General features: G+C 39.0%; 1 protein-coding gene across 2 annotated transcripts in view; it reads right to left on the bottom strand.

The window, feature by feature from the left end:
* Positions 1-24,350, bottom strand: part of ARID5B (AT-rich interaction domain 5B) — a 288,628-nt gene that overhangs the window by 40,175 nt on the left and 224,103 nt on the right. For both annotated transcript variants that reach the window (XM_044298346.1, XM_044298347.1), the window contains one exon: positions 22,070-22,167. In XM_044298346.1, coding sequence (XP_044154281.1) covers positions 22,070-22,167 — 98 coding nt within the window. The remainder of the gene's footprint in view (positions 1-22,069; positions 22,168-24,350) is intronic.

Here is a 24,350-nt window from a genome sequence, read left to right on the forward strand (position 1 = left end):
CACTTGCTCAACAAACCAGGAAAACAAGTGCTCCCCAGGTTCTAGTCTGTGCCTTCCTTTGTTAAAAGTGCTTTAGAGATCAGGACCGGCTTATTAATCAGTTGCACCGACAAACCATGTACGTGTCTATTCGCACTGTGTTTGCAGTTTACGTTGCAGGTATACATTAGGAGGATTCCCCAATGTATTCTTCCAACAAATGCCACTGTATACAATGACATAACTGAAAAGAAAAAACTATTTTGGCCTATGTGAAGTGAATGTGACTATGGATATGTTTGACATATGTGATTGGAGCTTTCCTGGGGCATACGCCAAATGGACGAGGCCAACACAGTGTGAGTACATCCTAACTGCACATTACACAAATTGCCCATAATTAACAAGTTACTCTTAGGCCACTTCCATGTGGTGGCATTATATTTAGTTTGGATCAGTCTATATAAGCATAATTAAATTCAGGAGTGAAACTTGCACAGATAGAAAGTATAGTGGAAGCAAATATCTATATTTTGGGTCCTCGACGGGGTTTAGCTTGCAAATACTGTCATGTGAAAATGCTAAGCTTAAGAATACTTTGTGGCATTAATGAGACCTGTTGTGCTTCTGTCTTACTTTTTTGTATTTATTTTTATATTTGTTTTTTTCACTTGGATGGCAACTTAAGTCTGTGCCATCTAGAGTGCTTTTTGCCTTTCTCTGGATAACCTTGGGTTTGTAAGTTTTAGACGGTGGAACTCGATAGACTTTTTTCAACCAATTCTGTAACTATGCTATTGGATTCTAATGCACTGTACTTCCCATATACATACTATATGTCTGTTATTTATCTCTTGCAGTATCACCTATGGCCAGCAGATGGTGACAAAGAACCAAACCATTTTTTCCCAAAGCTAGGTGATTTCTATGTTTGTCAATTACTCTACACCACAATTAATATAGACTGAAACCAGTTATTCTTAGTCTTCACTTTACACGTACGTATAACTCTTTTAAACAGTCACCAGACTGACTGGTAATTGTCAAAACTGCCCACAATCTCACAGGACAATGACAATTCTTTAATCCCTTATCCACCATACCACACAGTTACCAGATTATCTGCAATTTGAGCTTACTAATCAGGCATGTAGAAAAAAAAAAGACTTGCAGGACCCTAATATCTGATCTGTGCTGGATAAACTGGCCTTGGAAAAACTGGAAAAGTAACTTGTGAGAAAAAAGAAAAACTTCTAGATTAGTGTCTGTTACATATTGAATGCTCTAAAGATTTCTTTAACAATTGTGGTCACAAAGCAATGAATACTTCCTCCACTAAAAATACTTATCAGTCAGCTTTAATACATAGCACAAGCCGGCCTTGATAAAGTATTCCTTGTGAGCTCTAATGAGTTCTGCAAAGTGATCACTTTCGCAGAAAGGATAATGTCATTTTTGAAGCTTGTATCAAAAAAGCTGGCATTAAGATTCGTAAATTGCAAATTTGACCTATGAAGTGACTAATACCACCACGGTACAGTCACACATTAGAAGGAAAATAATCTATCCAGATACAGCCGTCATTTCCTTTTATTTTCCTTTATATTATAAGATTAACATTAGCGAGGTGGAGGGATGAGAAGAAAAAAAACAAAAAACTGGGAGCAGTGGGTGGCGTAGCATTCATCTCCGACGACAAAGCTTCTACTTAAGTGAAAGCAGCTTCTTTTCATAGGGAGCCTGTCTGAAGCAGAGGCATGCTTTAATCAATAAGTAAAGCAAACTAATATTCGCCTCGTCATTTCACATATCAATAGTTGTGCTTTCATATTAATACTTGGGAAATGTATTTTCCCCTGCTCAAGTCAATGCAGCTCCTGCTGCAATTCATCTACATAGAAACGTGTTTCATACACTGCTCTGAAATTAAATAAAGGTGCGAGGAGAACACAGGCTTTTAGTTTTTCCAGCGGAATTTATGAAAATCCAATGCAAGGCTTCGGCAAAGGTCACACATCTATTACAGTAAGTAATCTGGACTCCTGCCAGTGGGTCTAGGAAAGACGGCGGAGGACAATTTTACATTTGCAAATTGTAAAACTCTCAAGGGATATCATTTTTTTCTCAATCAAAATCACTGTATTAAGAAAAGGTTATTTTCAGGAAATGTTATTTCATGGCAAGATCATACATATGTCCTTCAAAGTGGTTGTGCAGAATATGTACTATAAATGCCAGCAATTCATTATATATACACTATAAGCATATATATATATCTTTCAAGGCTACTTTCACACTTGCGGCAGTGTGATCCGGCGGGCAGTTCTGTCGTCGGAACTGCCCGCCGGATCCGCCTATTTGTGTGTGACTGAAAGCATTTGTGAGACGGATCCGGATGCGGATCCATCTCGCAAATGCATTGCAAGAACGGATCCGTCTCTCCGCTTGTCATGCGGACAGGCGGATCCGTCTTGTATTTTTTTCCCCATTTTTACAAGTCTGTGCATGCGCAGGCCGGAAGGACGGATCCGGCATTCCGGTATTTTCTAATGATGGATCCGGCATTTCCGGTATCTAATACATTCCTATGGGGAAAAATGCCGGCATTCAGGCAAGTCTTTAGTTTTTTTCACCGGAGATAAAACCGTAGCATGCTACGGTTTTATCTTTTGCCTGATCAGTCAAAACGACTGAACTGAAGACATCCTGATGCAAACTGAACGGATTACTCTCCATTCAGAATGCATGGGGATATGCCTGATCAGTACTTTTCCGGTATAGAGCCCGTGATAGAACTCTATGCCGGAAAAGAAAAACGCTAATGTGAAAGTACTCTAACATGTATTTTAGGGCCAAACATTTGTGCCATACCCCTTGCCTATGCAAATAACATTCTGGCCACCTGCAACCACCACAAGGGGGGGGGGGGCTGAAGGCTGCTTATTGAGTTTTTAATGGGTTTAATCCATGCCTGATAGGTGGAGGTCTGATCGCCGGCACCCCCACTGATCAAGAAAACACAGTTCCTGTGTGACCCATTAGAACAGAGTGATGGCCGAACATGTTCATTGCCGTTCTATTAATTTCTATGAGACTGCCGAAGAGAAGCAGAGTATAGAGTTCAGCTATCTCTGACAGTCCCATAGAGATAAGTGGAGTGGCAGCACGCATGATCAACCGTCATTCATACAGAGTGAACACATTCTTGTCATTGGTGAGGGTCCCAGTAGATGGACCTCCCAGCCAATCAGACAATTATCACCTATCCTTTGAAAAGGTGATAGGTTTACATGTTGGAACAACCCCTTTAATGTGATTTGATGTATGCAGTTAGCTCCCCCTAATGGTGGCTACAGGAAGAAATAATCTTTTACTGAATTGTTGAAGGGTCTAGAGGCAGCAATTGTCGGGCAGATTATCGGGAACAAACATTACTACGAACGCTCATTCCCAATAATCTGCCCATGTAAATGTGCTGTAGATCACTTGATGAACGAGCAAAATGTTCGTTCCTCATGTAAAATAGTCGTTTATGCAGCACATTCATTTCTCGGCAGCAGATCATGTTGTGTAAAAAGAAATCATTGATATAGGTTAGGTTATCATTATAAACAGGCTGCACAACCCCTTTAACTTTCTCAAGTCTATAGTAAGATTCTATTTATTATTTTCTTCAAAGATCGTTAACCAATTAAATATAGAGCCAGATATTAAGCTGTGTGGGCCACCCTACTTTTTCTTAAAGAAAACTGCCACCTAGCACATACAATTGTAGAAAAACAAATAATAGGTGCCACTCCTGTAGGTCTAGAATACTGATATTGTACATGCTTATTTACATATGAATAATTTTGAAATCCACACTGTAAGCTTTTAAAAGGAGTGTTTTTCTATTTCCGGTAAAGGCATCAGTTAATATTGACATACATGTGGAAAATTCTCAGGTAAGTGAGGTGTAGCACATTTGTACAAACAGCCTTATTTACTATTTCAGTACCATCCCACATCAGAAAATGACCTAATCTCAGTCTTCATCTTGGTTGTCTACTCCCACTATATCTAGTACGACACAGTATTTGGTTTCTAAGAGCTTTCACTGCTGGGAGATTCATCTCATGTTGCTAGAACCAGTGAAAAATAAGATGGAAATCTAGCAAACTACTGCATAGACGTTTTCATGAGGTCACACGCAGACCTATAGGCCCCTCATACTCTGCCATATCTGTATTCAGGTACTGGTAAACAAAAAGGAGAAAGTGCCAATAAATAGGGAACGTCCATGGACTCCCTACGCATCCACAGGTTATAAATATTGCCATAGGAAATGTGTGAGATTGTACGAGTCTTCTTATGACCCCTACCACTGCCAGAATCTCACCCAACCCTAGTTCTTACGGAAACACTAAGAGGGTAATTTATCATAAGGGTCATACAGTATTTGAAGTCAGTTTTTCTTGAGTCTTCATGAGCGTACTTTGGGCCAAATTTATCAAATGGTACACAAGGTTTATTACATTTGAAGTATCTTTAACCCTTTCAGGACCAAGCCATTTTTCACCTTTCTGCACAGGCCATTTTTAGCAGATCTGACCAGTGTCACTTTATGTGGTAATAACTTTAAAACACTTTTACTTATCCAGGCTATTCTGAGATAGTTTTCGCGTCACATATTGTACTTCATGACAGTGGTAAAATGGAGTAAAAAAATGTCATTTTTATTTATAAAAAAATACCTAATTTACCAAAACTTAGGAAAAATGTGCAAATTTCCAAATTTCAATTTCTCTACTTTTATAATAGACAGTAATAACTCCAAAAATAGTTATTACTTTACATTCCCCATATGCCTACTTCATGTTTGGATCATTTGTGAATGCCCTTTTATTTTTTGGGGACGTTACAAGGCTTAGAAATTTAGAAGCAAATCTTGAAATTTTTCTGAAAATTTCCAAAACCCACTTTTTGAGGACCAGTTCAGGTCTGAAGTCACTTTGTGAGGCTTACATAATAGAAACCACCCAAACATGGCCCCATTTTGGAAACTACACCGCTCAAGGTATTCAAAACTGATTTTACAAACTTTTTTAACCCTTTGGCCCCTTTCACATGGGCGAGAACTCCATGCGGGTGCAATGCGCGAGGTGAATCCATTCACTTCAATGGAGCTGTGTACATGAGCAGTGATTTTCACGCATCACTTGTGCATCAATCGCAGCAAGCTCTATATTGTGCGTTTTTTCACGCAACGCAGGCCCCATAGAAGTGAATGATGGACCATGTGATGAGTGCAGTGACATCAAAGGTCCTTTAGCCAGGTCCTGAAGAAAGTAGAAAGAGGAGGAGATCCGCTACAAGATCAAGTGGATGGGGTGAGTTAAATTTGTTTATTATTTTTAACCCCTCAAAGGGAAATTTTACTATGCATTCTGTATTAAGAATGCTATTATTTTCCCTTATAACCATGTTATAAGGGGAAAATAAAATCTACACGACACCGATCCCAAACCCGAACATGCCGATTTTTCACAATATGTTAGGGTAAGTGACCCCAAGAAGATGCAAATCTCTATTTTGTGACTTTGTGAAAGCAAAATTTTGGAGTGCAGGACTAAAATCCACCTAAAATCCTTTTCGGCCTGATCTGATTTCAATAGAATTCAATAAATCGACTTTCTCTGGGATATTGTATGAATATGCAATTTGGCTTTTGTTAATGGGTCATGACTCCTTTCATAGTCACATCATAGTAATATAAATGACTATACTACTGTGTAATGTATTCCAACAGGAAGACCTGATCACATCAATTACAGGCTGCTTGCACCTTTGTTATATCCACACAACTTGCAGGACTGGTTTCTGTTAGAACATTTTGTGTTATTTTTGCAAAACAACTGGGAAACAGTTGGGCTGGGCTCTTAAGAAGAAAGCCCTTTAATATCTTATTAAACAAGAGTCGTTTGGAGGTTACATATCTGTACACACTGCTTTTATGTAGTAAATGTTACCAAATGATTCACCAAGCAATCCTTTAAGCCCTGATATCAGATGTAACATGGTCACTATATTTGTCTTTGCAACACACTGTGGAATGCCATCCCATTGCAAGCAACTGGTTCAGATGACATCTAGCATACCACAATCCCTCTGCTGGAAATGGTGGATCTACAACAGAATAGGGTTTTTTGGGTACATTGAAAAAATGGTTTGGCCTCTGCAAACATCACATCTCTATGCTCTTTACACAATGTGGATATATCTTTAAAGACACTGGCCCAGATTTACTCATGGTAAATATGGTGTAATCTTAGACAGGCTGTGTACACCTGCACCTGCCTTAGCCTGGATGATAAATCTGGTGCAGGGACAGACACTTTTGTCTTACTTTAACTGGTTGGTTTACTTTGAGACAGATTTTTATGCCAGAATTGTGGCGCGGTCTGGGTGCAAAATGGCACATCCTCTTCCCTGCAAAGCTCTGCCCCTTTTCCACCCCTTGTCAAGCATGTTGCAAAAAAGTGCAGAAACCTTAGTTGCAGCAAACTGTGCCACATTGTTATACACTACCATCCAAGCAAATAAAATAAAAATTAATAAGAATAAATAAGACAGAAGCACAGCAGGTCTAAATCGGTAAGGAAAGCTTATTTATGCTATAAAATAGTATTTTCGCATTACCATATTTGCAAGCTACACCCCGTAGAGGACCCAAAATACAGAAGATTTGCTTCCACTGTCCTTTCTATCTGTACATGGCTCCACACCTGCATTTGATTAGATATACTGTTCCAAACTAAATACCGCACCACCATGTGGAAGTGGCCTAAGAGTAAACTTATGGCAATTTGTGTAATGTGCAGTTAGGATGTACTCACACTGTGTTGGCATTGTACATTTGGTGTATGCATCAGGAAAGCTCCCATCACATATGTTGAACATATCCATAGTCATATTCACTCGACATAGGCCAAAAGAGTTTTGTCTTTTCACTTATTTATTGGAGGAACATATTGGAGAATCCTCCCAGTGTATACCTTTTTTGGGGCAGACACTTTAGCTAATCTGGGCCATTGTCCAAGATTGGAAAAAAAAATATCTGCATTTCTTCCCAAAAGCAGTGCCACTGTCCACAGACTGTCTTTTATTTACTTGAATGGGGAAGAGCTGAAATACCCAACAGGTCCTTTTGGCTAATCCTTGATAATTCCTTAAATTAAATGGCTTTCCTAATTATTATGATAATTAAATACGGACAATGGTTTAGAATTTGCATATCACTGATTCCTAAAACTATTCCACTCTTGAGGAACCCCTGCTCCCATTGCTACCTCAGAGAAGACCCATTTAGGGACATGTGGACCTCTGAGAAACCTCGTCCAGATTCCAGGAATCAAATGTCCACATTTATCATACACACTATATACAGGCAACCTGATAAATGGAAAAGAGTGAAACTTGAGATTCCAGAAACCTAACTGATCCTATCTGCCGAACATATGTCATGATTTTTTATGCGTATTAATCACATTCTCCTCTCATCTGAGTTTTGGATTCTTCTTGATTAGCCTCCTTATTTTCAATAGATGCTTTGTTGAAGCATCTGTTACTCCCATAATTGTTGATTGTGCAATGGTATGCAGGAGAGTAAAGTTACTCATTGTTAATGGGGAAGCCCCGGGGACAATAAACTTTCTATCTTAAAAGTAAAGAATTAAAAAGTAAACTGTTTTAGGCACACACTTTGCCTACTGGTTTCAAGAAGCATTAAAGTAATCCAGTTGCTACTGGTGGCAGCCAGACATTAAACTAATTCCCTGCCTTATGAACAGTTTGTGCAAATCTATGGGAAATCGGCACAGAAAACTTACTAATATCTCCTTTTTAGAAGTTCTTTGCTGTTTTCACACTGCAAACAGCCATGCTCCGTGCTTAAAGGGGTATTCCAGTCACATAAAAAAGACTTACAGTAGGATACAAATAACGGATTAGATTATACCTACCTCACCGATGCCCTGCTGCTGCCATTTCTTCTGTGCCTGCGCCCCTCCTGCACTCTACTTCCTGCTTCCTATCCTGACACTGCAAAGAATGGCCCAAATGCCACTCGGCCAGTCACTGGCTTCATCGATGACCTGTCTCAGTCAGATTGCCTAAACAGCATTCCCAGCCTTTTCTTGTCATGTTGTGATGTCATCAGGAAGTAGAATGTAGCGGGGATCCAGGCCCTGAAGAACGGCAGCAGCAGGGAATCGGTGAGTACAAGCTCATTCATTATTTTTACACCATTTGCATTCCACTGTAAGCCTTTTTTATTTGGCTGGACTACCCCTTTAAGGCTACTTTCACATCTATAGTAAAATTCCAGCTCACCTTTAGTAGATTTAATCGGCCCCTGGTGCACGGAACAGGTAAGTAATGACTAAGGACTAAGAGTCTGAAACGCGTAAACTGGTGTTGGAGTGTGAAGTTTGAGCCACATGCTGCAATTTTGCTACCACGAATAAAGAGACAAGCGACACAACAATTTCTTTGCAGTGCCGGAACTTCATTTATCGTTGTTTTACTTTCACATCTGCGTTTTCCGGCAGAGGATCTCAAAACCAGAGGAAAACGCTTAAGTTTTGTCCCCATTGACAATGGGGACAAAACTGAACAAACCGGAACGGAGTGCACCAGAATGCATTCCATTTTGTTGCATTCCCATGCCGGACACAAGACCGCTGCAAGCAGTGTTTTTGTGTGCGGCATAGGAAACTGATCCGGCACCAAAAACTATGTAAGTTAATTATGCCGGATCCGTTTTCTTCGGAACACAAAATAAATGGATCCAGCACCCACTGACTTACAGTGGTTTTAGTGCCGGATCCGGCATGTTCATTTTCGATATAATACAACTGGATCCATTCTGAACAGATGCAGCCAGTTGTATCTTCAAACGGATGCTGCTTTGCTCTGGTTTTGAGGTCCCATGCCGGATCTCAAAATCGGGCAGCAAAAAACGCATATGTGAAAGTAACCTAACAAGGGAGAGCAGTTTTTTGCAGTAAAAAAATTGTGAAGAATGTCTAACAAAATACAGTCACACTGCCACTACATTTGGCTTGTGATTGCTTTTTAATGGCCAAAATGGCATATTCTGCAGCACTAGTATTTATGTAACAAAAAAAGAGCAACTCAGCAAAAACGTGAGAGACCCAACTAGAAATTAATTTGATTTATTTATGTTTTAAATAATTATAAAAACAATATTTCAAAGTTATAATCTACATTAATAGCATTAACCATGTTGTTTTTTTTATACAGTCAGACCTAAGCTGCTCCGTCAGGGGTCGATCAACTATTGCATGCCGAAGGTAAGTATTTTGAAGAACATATTGGTATACTGTAGATCCCCAGCAGAGGGATTAGGTCGAAAATTGCACCTTTAAAAAAGTAGACATATACTGTAACAACCCAGTCTTCCAGTCCTTAGCTTTGCAATAGTAAATTTAGATGAAGCATTCCATACATGACACTAATATGGAGTTGTGTCATGGCATACCCCTGTTATGTCTGAGCTAATATATTATGAATCCTGTGTCTGAACATTGCCAGACAGCAGAGTCATTCAATGTTTCAGTGAAACAAGTTGAGCAGATAGATTTGTTGCATTTGCTCTCAGTCTTGTATTCGACAACTTTCCAAAGCCTCCAGGACCTGAATGTCGGCAGAGTTCCATGACGTGCACTTACAGCAGCTTATACAGGCATGTTTTGCTGAGGCAAGCTACTCGAGATGTGTGGAAAATATATCAGGCTACAGCATCACATTTCTGTCTGGGTGATGTGTTTCTTTTTTCCTGATTCTTCTTTATGGTAATTTTTTGAAAGTTACAAAGTACAACCTCGTTTTTTTCGCAGAAATCAAATCCTGTTTCAGGCTGAAGCTATGGCATGCATAATAAAATCCTCTTTAACACATCAGATATTTGTGTAGGTGGCACATTTGGTACAATGGGCCATTTGAATACAATATGACTTAAAGAAAAACTCTTTTGAACAGTAATCTAAAACATTCTGCAGATAAAGAGGTTGAGTAACTTTGCTAATTTTGTACTTATGGTTACGTTCCATGATGCTTCAATTTCCATTCACATCCAAATATTGAAATTTCTGAATTACTGATAATGGTGTAAATGACCTGGCAGTAGAATTTACAGAATTATGTTCTTCTCCTCAAAAACAGTGGCGTATCTACCACAGTGGACCATGACTACCATAGGGCTCAGGTAAGGGGGGGGGGGGGCTGACTCTGAATGCCTTCCTTGGGTGAAATCGAAAGCAACTTTTTCTTTTTTACAAATATATATATATATATACACACATAAATATATTATTAAAAAAAGCATACATTTGTCAGAAATCTGTTGCACTGCACATTGCTTTCTTGCCTGGGAGTGCTTCGGGTGGGGCGGGTGAGAGTCATACTAAATTTTGCTATGGGGCCCTATGAGATCTGTGCATGCCCCAGCTCCAAAATAAGCAAAGGAAAGAAGCTAATATGTTAATCTGACCTGTGTTGAAGTCATTGTGTAAAGAAGGGGAGGAGGTGAGCTGAGTCTATCACCTATTGTCAGGGATGCAATTCTGTTTTACCTCTATATAGGTGTTACCTGCCAATGGAATCCTGACTGTGATGATAATATGATGATCTGTACAGAACTGGAAGCTTCAGCCTATAATGAGGCTCAATGGCCACAGTGAAAACCACAATTTTTTTGTGATATGATAATAAAAAAATTAAAATTGTTAGAAACTTGTGCCTGGTTTAACAGTGAACTTCCTGCTAATAGACTCCCTTTAAAAGGCTGGCTGTTGACTAATAGAGCAGTCACACATAGGTTTTGCTAGAAGACAAACTTATGACAATATCTGACAATATATATTGATGACCTATGCTCAGGGTAGGTCATCAATATCTGATTGGCGGGGGTCCAACACCCAGGAATCCCGCTGATCAGCTGTTAGAAGAGGTCAGGGTGGCCTCTTCTTATCCATGTGACATCACTGTACATGGGTCCCATGGCATTGTTGCAGCTCAGCCCCATTGAAGTGAATCAAAGTCGCTATACAATTTACAGCACTGCCGTATGCGCTCCCCATAGCTCAGGGGAGTGCGCCAGTTCTCTGAAACAGAGGGACGGTGGGGGTGCCACACCGATCAGATAATGATGAATAGGTCATTATCATTTCACAGATAACCCCTTTAAAGACTACCTACCAACTAGGTCTCTGCAAAGAGAATTAGTAACTTCCATTAGGCAAAATATGTACAGAAACAATAAAACAACGCATTTAAGAAGTTACTGAAACTGTCAGGTAGATTTAAACAGTTTATAAAAGCGGAATTTTAACTTTTCAATTAAATATTAAATCTAATTTAAATTTAAATATTTCATATGAAATGGAAAGGAAAACAATAAAATTCCTACAAATAGTTAAAAGACAGAAAATTGTTACATAACATATAAAGAACAGTTATTCTAGAACCTGGCTTTAAAAACAGACTATTATCATATGGTATATATTAGGTAATGGTTTTATAAAGGGGCGACATCATAATCTAAATCTAAATGAAAAATAAATATTTCAGTCATCACTTCAGTTATGAAGTTGGTTTTAGAAGTTTCTACAACGGATATTTGAAATAAGCCTCTGAAAACAATATTTTTCATCAGGACAGATTTGATGTATGTTGAAGGACATTTTTCTGGATAATCATACATTGACATACATAGCGTGCCAGTATGGAATTCCTATTCATCAAAATAATGCACGCCAGTTGAGAAATGTGGCACGAATATTGGGTTATACTGGGGATATCTTCCTGTACCTTTTGCAAATAGGACACACAACAACTTGCCATACCCCCGTTTTTCAAAGACTTAATAAAATAAAAAAGAGGTGTGTGGATTCATAAATATGGTGTTCAGCCTGTGCATTATGCTTTCAGTACAATTACACTGGAATTGCACTGATAAATATGTCCCATTGTGTTTGTTATGCTAACATGAGTGCGAGAATGACATTTAATATGCTTTAATAAGCGAGCAGATGAACATGCTTCAAACATGAAGTCACTGTTTATAGAACGATTCCAAACAGTCAAGATAGCCTAAAAGTCTATCTTCTGTATTAAAACAAGCCAAGAATGAAAGATTGTTTAAAGACATGCTCTTACGTCTCGCTCTATCCTAACAGACGTTTTAAACGCAAAGCATTTTTTGCCATAAAAATATAATCTTGTGAGACAGATGATTTTCATGTTTTCCACATTTTATCGTCAGTAATATTTAGGAATTTAAATAAAGACTTCTAATATGAAAACGTAGGTTGGGGTCATTCAGTTTTAATTAATAAACTCAGTTCTGATAACTAGCGACTACACCAGTGATGGGCAAACTATGGCCCGGCGGACCTTTTTATATGGCCCGCAGAGCTGTCCGGAGGCAGCAGGAGTGGAGATGAGTGCTTTCATTGTGGAAGCGCTCATCTCCATATTCATATGTATCGCCGTCCTCAAGACAGCGATACAGATGAATGGTGCGTATGAGCAGGGGAGAGGCGTCTCCCTTGCCCGTTGCTCTGATAGGCTACAGGCACTAGGCCTGTAGCCTATCAGAGGCCGGTGCAGGCGGCGCGATGAAGTCATTGTGCCGCCTGAGCCGTACAGAGCGGGACACAGGCCGTAAGAAGTATATGTGTTTATTGTTTTTATTATTTATAGTATACTGTGGCAAGAAGGGGGGTGGGGGCCCTATATATTGACACAATATGGATTGGTACTATGGAGAAGAGGGGAAGCACTATGGGGGCCCCTATATACTGGCACAATATGGGGGGGCACTATGGAGAAGAGGGGAAGCACTATGGGGGCCCTGTATACTGGCACAGTATATATTCTGTGAATTGCAACAACAAAGCTACAGTAACTCCAGACTTTGATGCCTTAGCAATAAAGGGAGACCAGCAACACTGTTCCCAATAAAATTAAAGGTAAGTTATACATACTATGTTATGAAAGAAATACATTACATAAAAGTTTTGTACAATAACTCTTTTTATGCTTTTCTACCTTAAATTAAACTAAACCTTTAATGTGACGAAATTTAAATTTCATTTATATTAATTCACACAAACGCCCCATCCATCTACTCTTGGACCGGCCCCCGGGTCCAATGTACGAACCCATTGTGGCCCACGAGTCAAAAAGTTTGCCCAACTCTGGACTACACCATGCTATTGTCAAGATCTACGATTGTCAAATACAATAGGCAGAAAGCCTGGTATCAAGTAGATGAGCTCTGTTCATGTTGGGTTTGAGGGTTCTGTCTGTGTTTCTGTCAAGGCCTATTCTGATGGGCCCCATCAGTGGGATCTGTCAGTGTCCTTTGGAAAATGGATCTGATATGTATATTTCTTGTATGAATAGAGCCTAATATGCACCACCAGCACTTCTGATATCAGTTGATCCGATGTTGGATTAGCTGGTAATTTTTCTTATTGCAGCAGTGATGGGGGGGGGGGGGGTGGCTATAAAAGAAGCCAGAAAAATAAAATAATATGTTACTTTTAATCTTGAGAGTTTACTTCTTGAGCAATAATGGGAGGACACGGAAATATTCTGTAGCCCAAGTGTTTCATCTGCAGATGTTTGTGAGAAATAAAATCTGATACCACTGCTACTGAAATCCCAAGTGAGTCATTCCTATAAATTGAAATGGGGAACACATGGGGCTTGATGTGGTGTCCTAAACTATTTCATGTTGACAGGTCTGCATTACAATATTATGTTACTAGACTGAAATGTAGTTACTTATTGATCAAATATATTTTGTAAAGGCCTTCCAACCAAAGTAAAGGGGCTGTCCCAACTTTAGACAATGATGAGCTAAATCTAGATAAGGTCCCTTTAACTGATAACCATTTAATAAACACGTATAATCAAAATCTGAACTGAACATCTGTAAGATAAAGTAGTGGTTTTGAGGGCAGATATTATTCTTGAGATCTTCAGTGACTCCACTGATGAACCCTACACCGTTCCTTGCCTAAAATGGCTAATAACAATCTAGACTGCATCCAACAGCACATACAATGTATAAAAGGTCTATTATAGGCTTAGTGTTTCTTTAAAAACAGTGGATGCAACAATGTACATCTGATCTGTTGCAAGTGGCAATCATGTAAAACCTCGATCTGACATCATGACAGTGCGTAGCGTTACATGATGGAGCATGACTTAGTAAACATAGTTCAATGTCAATAACACACACTTTATTCTCTTTCCCCGTCTCTGCCATAGAAGTCATTTCAATGAACATCTGTTGTAGATTTTGAAACAGATTTGCTTTAATGCTGTATTTAACAAGCCTCTTTAATCTACATAGACTGACGCTAACCTTTTTTCTACGATTCTAATTTTAAGATCCTTTTCTTTTTCTGTCATTTACTAATGTTATCAGGAGACAAGCACAGTTTCCTTCATTGGTAAATGCAGCCCCTTTGTTTAATAAAGTCTTCCTCTCTGACTATACAGAGCTCCAATCCAGAACACGGCCATTCATAGATGGACACGTGACCTGACACGTCCATCAGTGGCCTCTATTGAATCTCACTGCGCATGGCATTGTGTATGTGCTAGTTACTTTTGCCGGAGACAATGCTAGTCGATGCAGGCCGCTGATGGACGTTTTAGGCCACTTGAATCAGCAGCCATGTTCTGTTGTTAGTGAAGAAGACTGGACTAAACAAGAACAAATGCAGATAGTGGCAGTCAAATTCGTGGCCACTGCACGATTCAGACTTCTCACTGCAGTGCTGCTGTGAGGAGGAACTGGTGGCTTGGGAGCCCCATTTCAGTGGCTGCTGGGGGGTCTCATGCAATCATGCATTTATCACCTGTCCTGCAAACGTCCCATGGGTTGTCTCAATTATTTAGAGATTGTAGTATTACATAGACTATATGGCAAGGCTGAGGCTACTGGGTCCTTATTGTGACTTCTAGATACCATACTAGTGGCACCCCTTTAAGGATATGTTACCAAACAGTTGTACAGTATCTTTCTATGAATGGCTTTCAGTATAAATTAATGTGTGGTTTCAACCTTTACATATCCATAGGTTTAAAATAAAATATTACAAATGTTAATGTAATTAAATGGAAACAGAATCCCAAAAATACGGTGAGCTCCATTCTAATCAATTCCTCCTTCTCTTTTCAATAGTAACTAATGCTTGAAAGTGACCTTTCCAAAGGATTTCCTAATAACTAGATAGTTTGGTTAAGCATGTGTGACTGCTTTATGGCTGAAAGGTCAGATGCTTAAGTACTTGGGTTACGTTAAAGCACTTTTTTCTTTTACACACTCAGTTGATGCATGCTGCTTAAATGGAATAAGAATCTCATTATGTAAGCCTCAACAAAAGACATATTTAGATAATGGAGTGATTATGCTGATGACATGAATGATGACATCATTTAACAGCTCAAGGGAGAACATCCAAGTTGGACATTAACCAATTCCAGACTTGAATATTTTTCCTTAGAATTTGTACAGAATTACTAATACATCACATTCAACCAATACTATGTTAGTCATGATAATTACAAGATACAGTAAAACTAAAACATCTCGCTCCTTGTAAGTTATAGATTGCCTAAAGTGTTGCTACCTCTGTGTTCCTCCTTTAAACTGGCCATATACATGACATAGCTGTTGTCCAAATGATTATTTAGCCGACAGCCATTTCACTCGACTTTGCTAAAAACATGGATGTTCGGCTCAGTGAAGAGGAAGTCTTTTTGAGGAGAGGGGAATAAGTCACTGCCAGACATCTCAAGTAGCTGATTATCTCCCAAGGGAACAATGGATCGGGGATGTTGAAATACTACATGTTCAATAGCACTTTTCTCCAACATAGAACATTAAAAGCAAGTTGGGAGACCACCATACACAGAAGACAGCCTGCCAATCCTGAAGGTTCGGCCAACTTTTATCTTATACATATGTACATTTTAAGAAGACTTATTGTTCCGGTGAATGCATGGTACCACAATATATACAGTGTTCCATACTTTCACATATTAAAAAAGGGTACATTCATTTATGCAAATTATGCAAATAAAAAAAAAACTATAGAAACTAAGTAGAGTTTTGTTCTGGAAACCTTGAATAAGCGTAAGGGTTACAAGGACTATCATGCAAAACATTTGATACTATAATGTGAATGTTTCCAATACTAACCAGCAGAATTTTGAATGCAGCTCTGGGCTATAACACAGATTTCAAAATGACATGACTTTGCACTGATATAAAGCAGCAAGGTTATCCTATTTGTTGCAATGATTATGTGGGAGATTTAACAAACTGGTGTAAAGCAGAACTGGCTTAGCTGCCCATAGCAAACATTCCAGCTTTAATTTTTCACAGCACCTTTGGAGGATGAAAGGTGGAATCTGATCGGTGGCCATGGTATACATGAGCAGTAAAGTTATGCTGTAAAGTGGACAATATGGAAAGCATGCCATTCTAAAGAGTTCCACCGAAACTACTGAAGACCATTCCATTTTTTTGCACTTTTCATTTTAAATTGTACAAATAAATACTCCTGCTGATTAAACCTGACACTAATATCTAATACCATAAAATAGCCAGCACATATCACTTAAGTAGAATTGTGCACATCCTACACCACCAATATACATGCCAGGTTCCACCAGGTTAAAACAGAAGCTCCATTTCCCGAGGTCAAAAAATAGCACCAGATTATGCCAGAATGGCTTCTCACATCGAACTGTAATGATGAATTCTATTTCAAAATTTACACAAATTCAATATTTAGGTCAAATTCTGTATATTCTAAAATTGGCAAACCTGTACATGTACCTTTGGTTTGAAATCAACTTTAATCAAAAGATACCTTATTTCACACTACTGCAGCAAATTGTGATTCTAAAACACTTTTTAAAATTTAATTCCCACAAGTCAATGACATTTTCCCATCCTCAAAAATACTATATTTATTAGGTACACTCTTAGAGGGCAAAATGTGGCCATCTTACGGATATACAGTGGAAAAGGCAGACCCTAAAACAGCTTTAAAATACCTTCTGAATCATACCAAACAAACAAAAATGTAATAGCAACTATAAGTCACAATGTTGCATTGGTGATTTAATATCTCATAGACAAGAAATGTTCAGACTAGCAGCAGGATACAGAGGCCTATACAAATTGCAATACCTAATGGCAGTGAAGCACTAAATTGACATCTCCTCCACAACTCTCATACAGGGGAGAAATGACTTCTTCATAGAAAATGTCATTTGCATCAAGCCATGCGCCACAGTGTGAAACACAAATTCATATCTTTTTAAAGGCGTTACAAGCTACACGGCAGCTTGCTCTAATGAAAATATTAGGTTGTAGACCAATGTATACCGAAGTAAATGCTATAATTACAGACTTTTAAGTATCTGTATAACCTAAATTAAGGGGCAATTACAACTAACACGTCACACAATATACATGCACAGACCTGCCACTATGTAGAATCGATGATGTCTGACAGTGAACATAGCCTTAATTATCAACTATAGATAATTACACACCATTATCTAACCTTAACTGTTTTGCAATTCATGAAAAAGCACAGCTGATAAAAATAGACAGAAGTAAGGCTTCAGTCACATCTCTGGCAGAGGAGGACTACCGCATCCCAAAATGGGGCACTGCCACATTCCCTTTTACTGGTATATCTACAGCAGAAAGATGGCATTTATGTCAGAAACCTGCTGGATCCAGTGGGAATCCAGTGGAGCTCATCAGTGTCCGACTATGCCGATACAACTCCGTTAATCTGCTCCTCTGCTGGAACAGTCTACCGGATTTACCAAACAGAGATGTGAACCTAGCCTAAGAGAATAATATACATATAATATACAGAACCCATTTTGTATCTTAATCCATCAGCAACCTCCGGCACTCCAGCTGCTGTGAAACTACAACTCCCAGCATGCAAACTTGCTCAGCTTTTCTTGTAACTCCTATAGAAGTGAATAAAGCATTTTGTGAAAGGTAGTTTTAGAACAGCTGGAGTGCCGGAGGTTTCTGATACCTGATCCAATATCATACGGTACACGATAGTCTCTTTATAATACACTTAGAATCTGCCCTTTACCTCACATGGATCCAGAGATCTCCCCATTCATTGATCCAACTACTCTGGTAGATTTATTTCAAGCTGGCAGCTCAGGGGGCGTGTACTTTCTCAGGGGGCGTGCAATTTCTGCTGCAGCTGGTGGCAGTTGAAAGATGGAACTGAGCATGTGCTTCTATCTCAATGAGCAGGACAGAGAAATTAGAAAAAGAGCAAAACAGCAGGTGGCGCCATACAGATATGTTTTATTAAATAACTATACTAACGGCTATACTAAATTTTTTATTACACAAGTATTCAGATCCAGGTGCTGGTTTGAAAACTGTAGAATATTTTTGTAGGACAATCCCTTTAAAGTTAAAGTTGGATACAGCAACTTAAGCTCCAACTTGGTTCGACACAATATCATGACATGCTATCAAAAACCTTGACAGACTGCGATTCACAAGGATCTCGTATAGTAAGCCGGGGCAAAGATGAGGAAGGCCATATCTGTATTTTCTGCTACGTCACTGGAGCGGAGAATCAGTGGGGATCCAAACTCTTGAATTAGCGTTATCTTGATATGGATCTATGACTTCTCAGAAGAAAAGTTAGTAAGGTGGAATTCCCCTTTAATGGGAAACTCTGCAGAATACCTTAGTTTCTGAATTCATGACCATAGGTTTCTGAATAGCAAAATATTGGGCAGTGGGGGGCGCCGAACAGCAATGGATAAGGATTGTAACATGCATGCTGCTGCGCAGGTTAAGCACTGCAGCTTTTCCTGTGCCTTGTGTTCATCTTTAAACAACATTCATGAATTTAATATTATAAAATGTACCGATCATAATACCACATTATGCTCGTGTATTAAGGTAGTCATACCTATGTACACAGTATCTCATTTCTGATGCTGTCAGCATTGCACTGGTCACAAATCATTATGCGACCTACGTGCTTACCCTTTGCCATTTTCTCCCATCTCGCACTATAAATTTGTGTCTTGTGTCTTTATTACATTCTTGAACGTTCCAGCTGTTTTCAGTCAGGGAGAAATTGATATCTGTTTAAGTTTTAATTTTAAAGGTTTAGAAGTCGCATGCTTATTATTCCTGAGGATGTGGTCAGGCATTAATTTACTTTTAATGACCCGTTCAGGGCAATTATATTTTCATTAAGAAATTGATGATTGATTAAAAGGTCAGCACCAGACTGTTTACATCGTGGCACCGCAATGCTGTCCTACAGTCCTGTAATGTACTGTACAGGATCATGAGAGAATTAGGGAATTAAAGAAAAAAAATTTAAGTACAATTAATTACAAAGTGGGGTATTTTATGACATAAAGCCGAATGAATGCTTTAATCGCTGACATATTTAAGGAAATTATTTCATTACTCGTCCAAGGCATTGTGTTTCATGTCTGCAGAACCATTCCAGTAAATTAAACAGTTTTGGCCTATAAGTTTTCCGAGAAGAGGTGAGAATTTGAGAAAATAATTTACAAAACGGAGAGATTTTCACAGAGAACAAACTTTTTTCCTTGACTATTTTTGGATAAATTAAAATCTATGTACATAGCATGTAAGACAGAGGATACGAGTTCAAAGGGATGACATTTGTAATAAATTTTACCAGTTGTATTCAAACTGTGAAACTGGATCCCTTCAGTACCAGAGGTACCTGCATTACATTATATTTTTTCTTTTACATCCTGAAATATTACCCTCTAGGTCTGTGTGTAATTAAATGTTATGGTCATTGTGCATTAAAATACACATTAAAGGAAACCATAAGAACAACTGCCAAATGTCATGAATAATGGGGGGAGGAGGTCAATCCAGAAACACAAAACCTGTTGTCTTGATTTAAAAAAAAAATGCAACGATAAGCTTCTGTTCTGGTGAAGTCCTAACTGCGTAATATCATCCACAGTGGACACAATTCACTAGTCTTACAGAAGCAAAGTGCCATCCACCTTATTTTACAAATATGATATAGATACAAATGAAGGCCTCATGCACATGGCCGTTGTGTGCCTGTGGCCGTTTTGCGGCCCGCATACAGCGGGTCCGCAATACACGGGCACCGGCCCGTGTGCGCTCCGCATCACGGATGCGGATCCATTCACTTGAATGGGTCTGCAATCACGGAGATGCAGAGCGGAAGCACGGACCGGAACCCCACGGAAGCACTACGGAGTGCTTCCATGGTGCTTCTGGCCGTGCCTCCGGACCGCAAAAAAATAGAACTTGTTCTATTTTCTTGCTGTGCAGATGGACACGGACCCATTCAAGTTGAATGGGTCTCGATCCATTCTGGCCGCCGCACGGACGTTGCCTGTGCACGGAATGGACCCACAACGGCCATGTGCATGAGGCCTAAGAAGCAGCATGACATATACAACTGACAAAACTTCAATGTCAACCTTCTTCAGGAGTTCCAGAAGAAGCTACTCTACAGTATCTCTTCTTCCACAGACTATAATGGAGAATTGGTAGGACTTGTGTTGGTAATGTACAGGCCCAACAACATGGAAGGCATAATTGATCTATATGGGTATTTATAAGGTTATCCCAATATTAGGATAAAAATGCATTAAAAGATCAAAGGTAATCTGTAACCAGCTATCTCCTTACCCCACTGTTGCATAGATGCATAGCTGTGGTTAAAAGGCTGTTTTTCTTTTGTTGACCCGAGGCTCTGTCCTTGAGTTAGAATACTATTTATTATTATGGAAATTAGGCTTTTGTTGCAATGCGGGTGTCACCGTTGGACTTGCTGCACCCAAGCTCCGCCAGCCCCTCCCTTGCTGCTTTACCATTGCCGGGCCCTGTCAATCAATGCAGTCAGGGAGGACTCCATTACTGGATAAAAAAAAAGCAGTGGACTCCTTTTGGGCTGGTATATGTCACTATACCTTTTTGCAGCTGTATGGAATAGTGCAGTCTGTGCTGCTCTTCCGTGTGGAGGCATTGTGCCAAAAAAAAAAGTATACCATGAGCCTAATACAGGAGCTTACAGAGACCATATGCCACTGTATGGCTATACAGAGACATACATTGGAGGCATATGTCAGGAAATCCTCCCAACAATGGAGTGTGAATAGACCCTTAGAGCTGGCACATACGTTCTAGCTCAATAATGCTCATCAATCACAACACGTCATTATAAGCTGTACATAAGGTGATAAAAAGAAACACAATCATAAAGCTTTATACATGCAATCAGCTTCAAAACACATAGACTGCAGTAATGACCAAATGTTTAGATCTAGATTCAATATGGCCATAAATACTATAGAGGACATTTATTAAAACTGCCGTTTTACTTGCCGGTCTCAATCTATCCCCCATTGGCGCCATAAGTGCCACAATTATTAATAGGCAAACACCTTTTAAAGAACTGTAGTGTATGTGTGCAGGTCTGTATGTTATAATGGAAAGGGGCCATAGCCACTCATGCACCGACACTACACATCCTGTTCTGCCCAACGAGCAAGGGGGTCTCTACCCCCACAATTTGCAAAGTTTCGTGCAAGCGTGGCATCTGCCAAACTTTTTGAATTTTGATGCCAGTTTTCTGGTGTGCAGGGGTAAATGTCCCCATATGTACTCAATTCAAATCCACTAAACATATATTTCATCGACCATATAGTCAATTACAGAGAAACAATTAAACACAGCCCCATGTAGACCATATTGAAAGTGGTGTCCCACTAACCTCAGCTGTTCTCTCACACCTTCCTACTACGGCTCCCTTGGCCACATCCATATGTTAGCATTTATAAATCCATGTCTTTTTCTTGACTGAATCTTGATACTTGTACGTATAGCAGCACTGTCAGCTATCATGGATAAACATCAGGACCTAAAGTTGCAACACATGGCAAACAACACAAGGCGTACCTTTCATAATGTCGCCGAGTACAGGTGGCTGCGCTGGTACTTCCTGGATTTCCACCCAATTCATCATAAATATGCTTCCATTGCCTCCGAGCTGTGATCTGTACAAAAGCATGAGGCGTATTTATTAAATATTAATGCTTTCTATATTACGGTCTGCAGAGTGCACATTTTACATCAGACAAGAACAACATTGTAAAATTATCTCCAAGAACATTTTATATGGCAGAGCACTGTATGATCCATAGATTCAAGACTCTTCAAACAAATTATTGGCAGAAGAGTTATTACCCTGCCCTAGATTCGGTAAGCCACAGAGGGGGTTTATTACACTTGACTACATCTTCACTCTCATACGTTTTCAAGACAAAGAACCTGATTTACACTTATTCCAGAACAGCAACAGGAAAAATAAATTTAGCAATTCAGCGGCAGTTGTGAAATGTCAAAGGTAAATATCAGACTTTAACCTCTTCCTGCCTGCAAAACGCATATCCATGTTAGTTTTTTGGTTTGTTTTGTATATAAAAAGAGTGCATTTAATGCGCTATTGATTGCAATTTTATTATGCTCACATTTGTGGTCCGAACACATTTGACTGTATACAAATTGTTGCCTAAAAGGTTTAAGGGTAATGTGCCATCAAAAAATTAGCTATTGTTTAACATATTTTTAAAGAATTGTTAATGTTTATTGTTGTTATATGTTATTTTTAATTTTCTGTTTCAATATTTGTATAAAAAAAAAGTAACATCCTGCAGTTTTCGCACTGGCCACTAAGCCTAATAATAAGCGCCACTTCTGTACAGATCACTTTACTGCAGTTACCTGCTTATCTGTCATTCTCATCCTGCCTATAGGGATATCACCTCTGTGTATAGATAAGACAGGATCCACCATTCACAATAGACTTGCCTAGAAGACTTTCTCATAGAAGTCAATAGGGTCCCATTCTGTCTATGGCCCATGTGGCTGCCATAAAGCCATTTTTAACTTTTTATAAATGGTGTTAAGAACAGCCTAGGAAAGATGGCCACCCCACAATGATCTTCAAGAAATAGAATTTAAAAAATCGGCAATCAGAAAGTAAAAACAGATAAGAAAAAAAGAACATCTGTTGCTATCTGGTTTTAACTGGCAGATAAAATTTTGGGGGAAACATTTCCTTTAATTAGTTGACGGAATCCCTCGCCAAGCTACTGAAAAAAATAAACATCTTCATATGCACCTTCTTTATGGCTACTTGCAAAGAGATACTTTTTGCAAAAATGTACATATGGTAGGATATTTTTAGGGTACATGCACATGTAGACTATTATGTGCGGGTTTCAACAAATCTCCTCTACACACTGTTGAAATAGTCTGCAGCAAGCTTGGAAATGGTTGCTCTGCACCGAGTGAATAAATCACTGGATTTTCCTTTAGAAATCTGAAGTGCTGCTTCTTTTCCTGGCATATATTCAGATGATATTTGCGCCAATGTGTAAGTTAAAAGTGGATTTTTTAACACAAGGGGGTATAAAAAGTCTCCATCTTTGACCATTTTAGAAGTTCTAAGGTACTATGGTGAATCTCGATATTGTAATCTCTTTGTGTTCAATCATCACCAAAGTAAAAGAGTGGCCTGTAGAAGACAATGCGTTGGGCGCCACCTCCATAATTTAGTGCATCACAATTTGTCTAGATGCCAGAATGGTTTGAATGGATGAATCCTACTTTGCGTGACTGATTATACGGTTTTATTTGCAGATATTACATACTGCGGCATAACACATTACCTCATGTCCTAGAACTGTCCACTTCACGAACTTCATATCTCATGTTTACATGTATGTGACGTTAAAGAGGGAAACCTAAGCTATGATTAGGGTATCTCACAAATTAAACAGGAATAGGTTCCATTTAATCAAAGCAGAACCTGGAAACAATTAGTGATGACATCTTTCATTTCTCTAGCGGAGTTGTCATCTGTGAGTGTGTGTTATAGCTGAATGGTTTACATTGGGGAACAGAAAAAAAAAAAGGATCTTAATCTTTTCTCCCTTATCCAATGTTTTCTTGGTTCAAAGAACATAATGTTCAGTCCGTGACCATCAAAATGTACTGTATTTGTGAGCTAAATATAGAGCTCTCATGTCAGATAACATTAGTTAATAAAAAGGAGCGGAGAGCATTTTCGGAATAACTGATAACTTCCTGTTTATGCGCTTGTGGCATTTCACCCATTAAGCTATTTTACACTACAATTAAAGCAGATAAGTGCAAAACCCAATTTCTTAATGGC

Source organism: Bufo gargarizans, chromosome 6, assembly GCF_014858855.1.
Source record: "Bufo gargarizans isolate SCDJY-AF-19 chromosome 6, ASM1485885v1, whole genome shotgun sequence".
Taxonomy (NCBI): domain Eukaryota; kingdom Metazoa; phylum Chordata; class Amphibia; order Anura; family Bufonidae; genus Bufo; species Bufo gargarizans.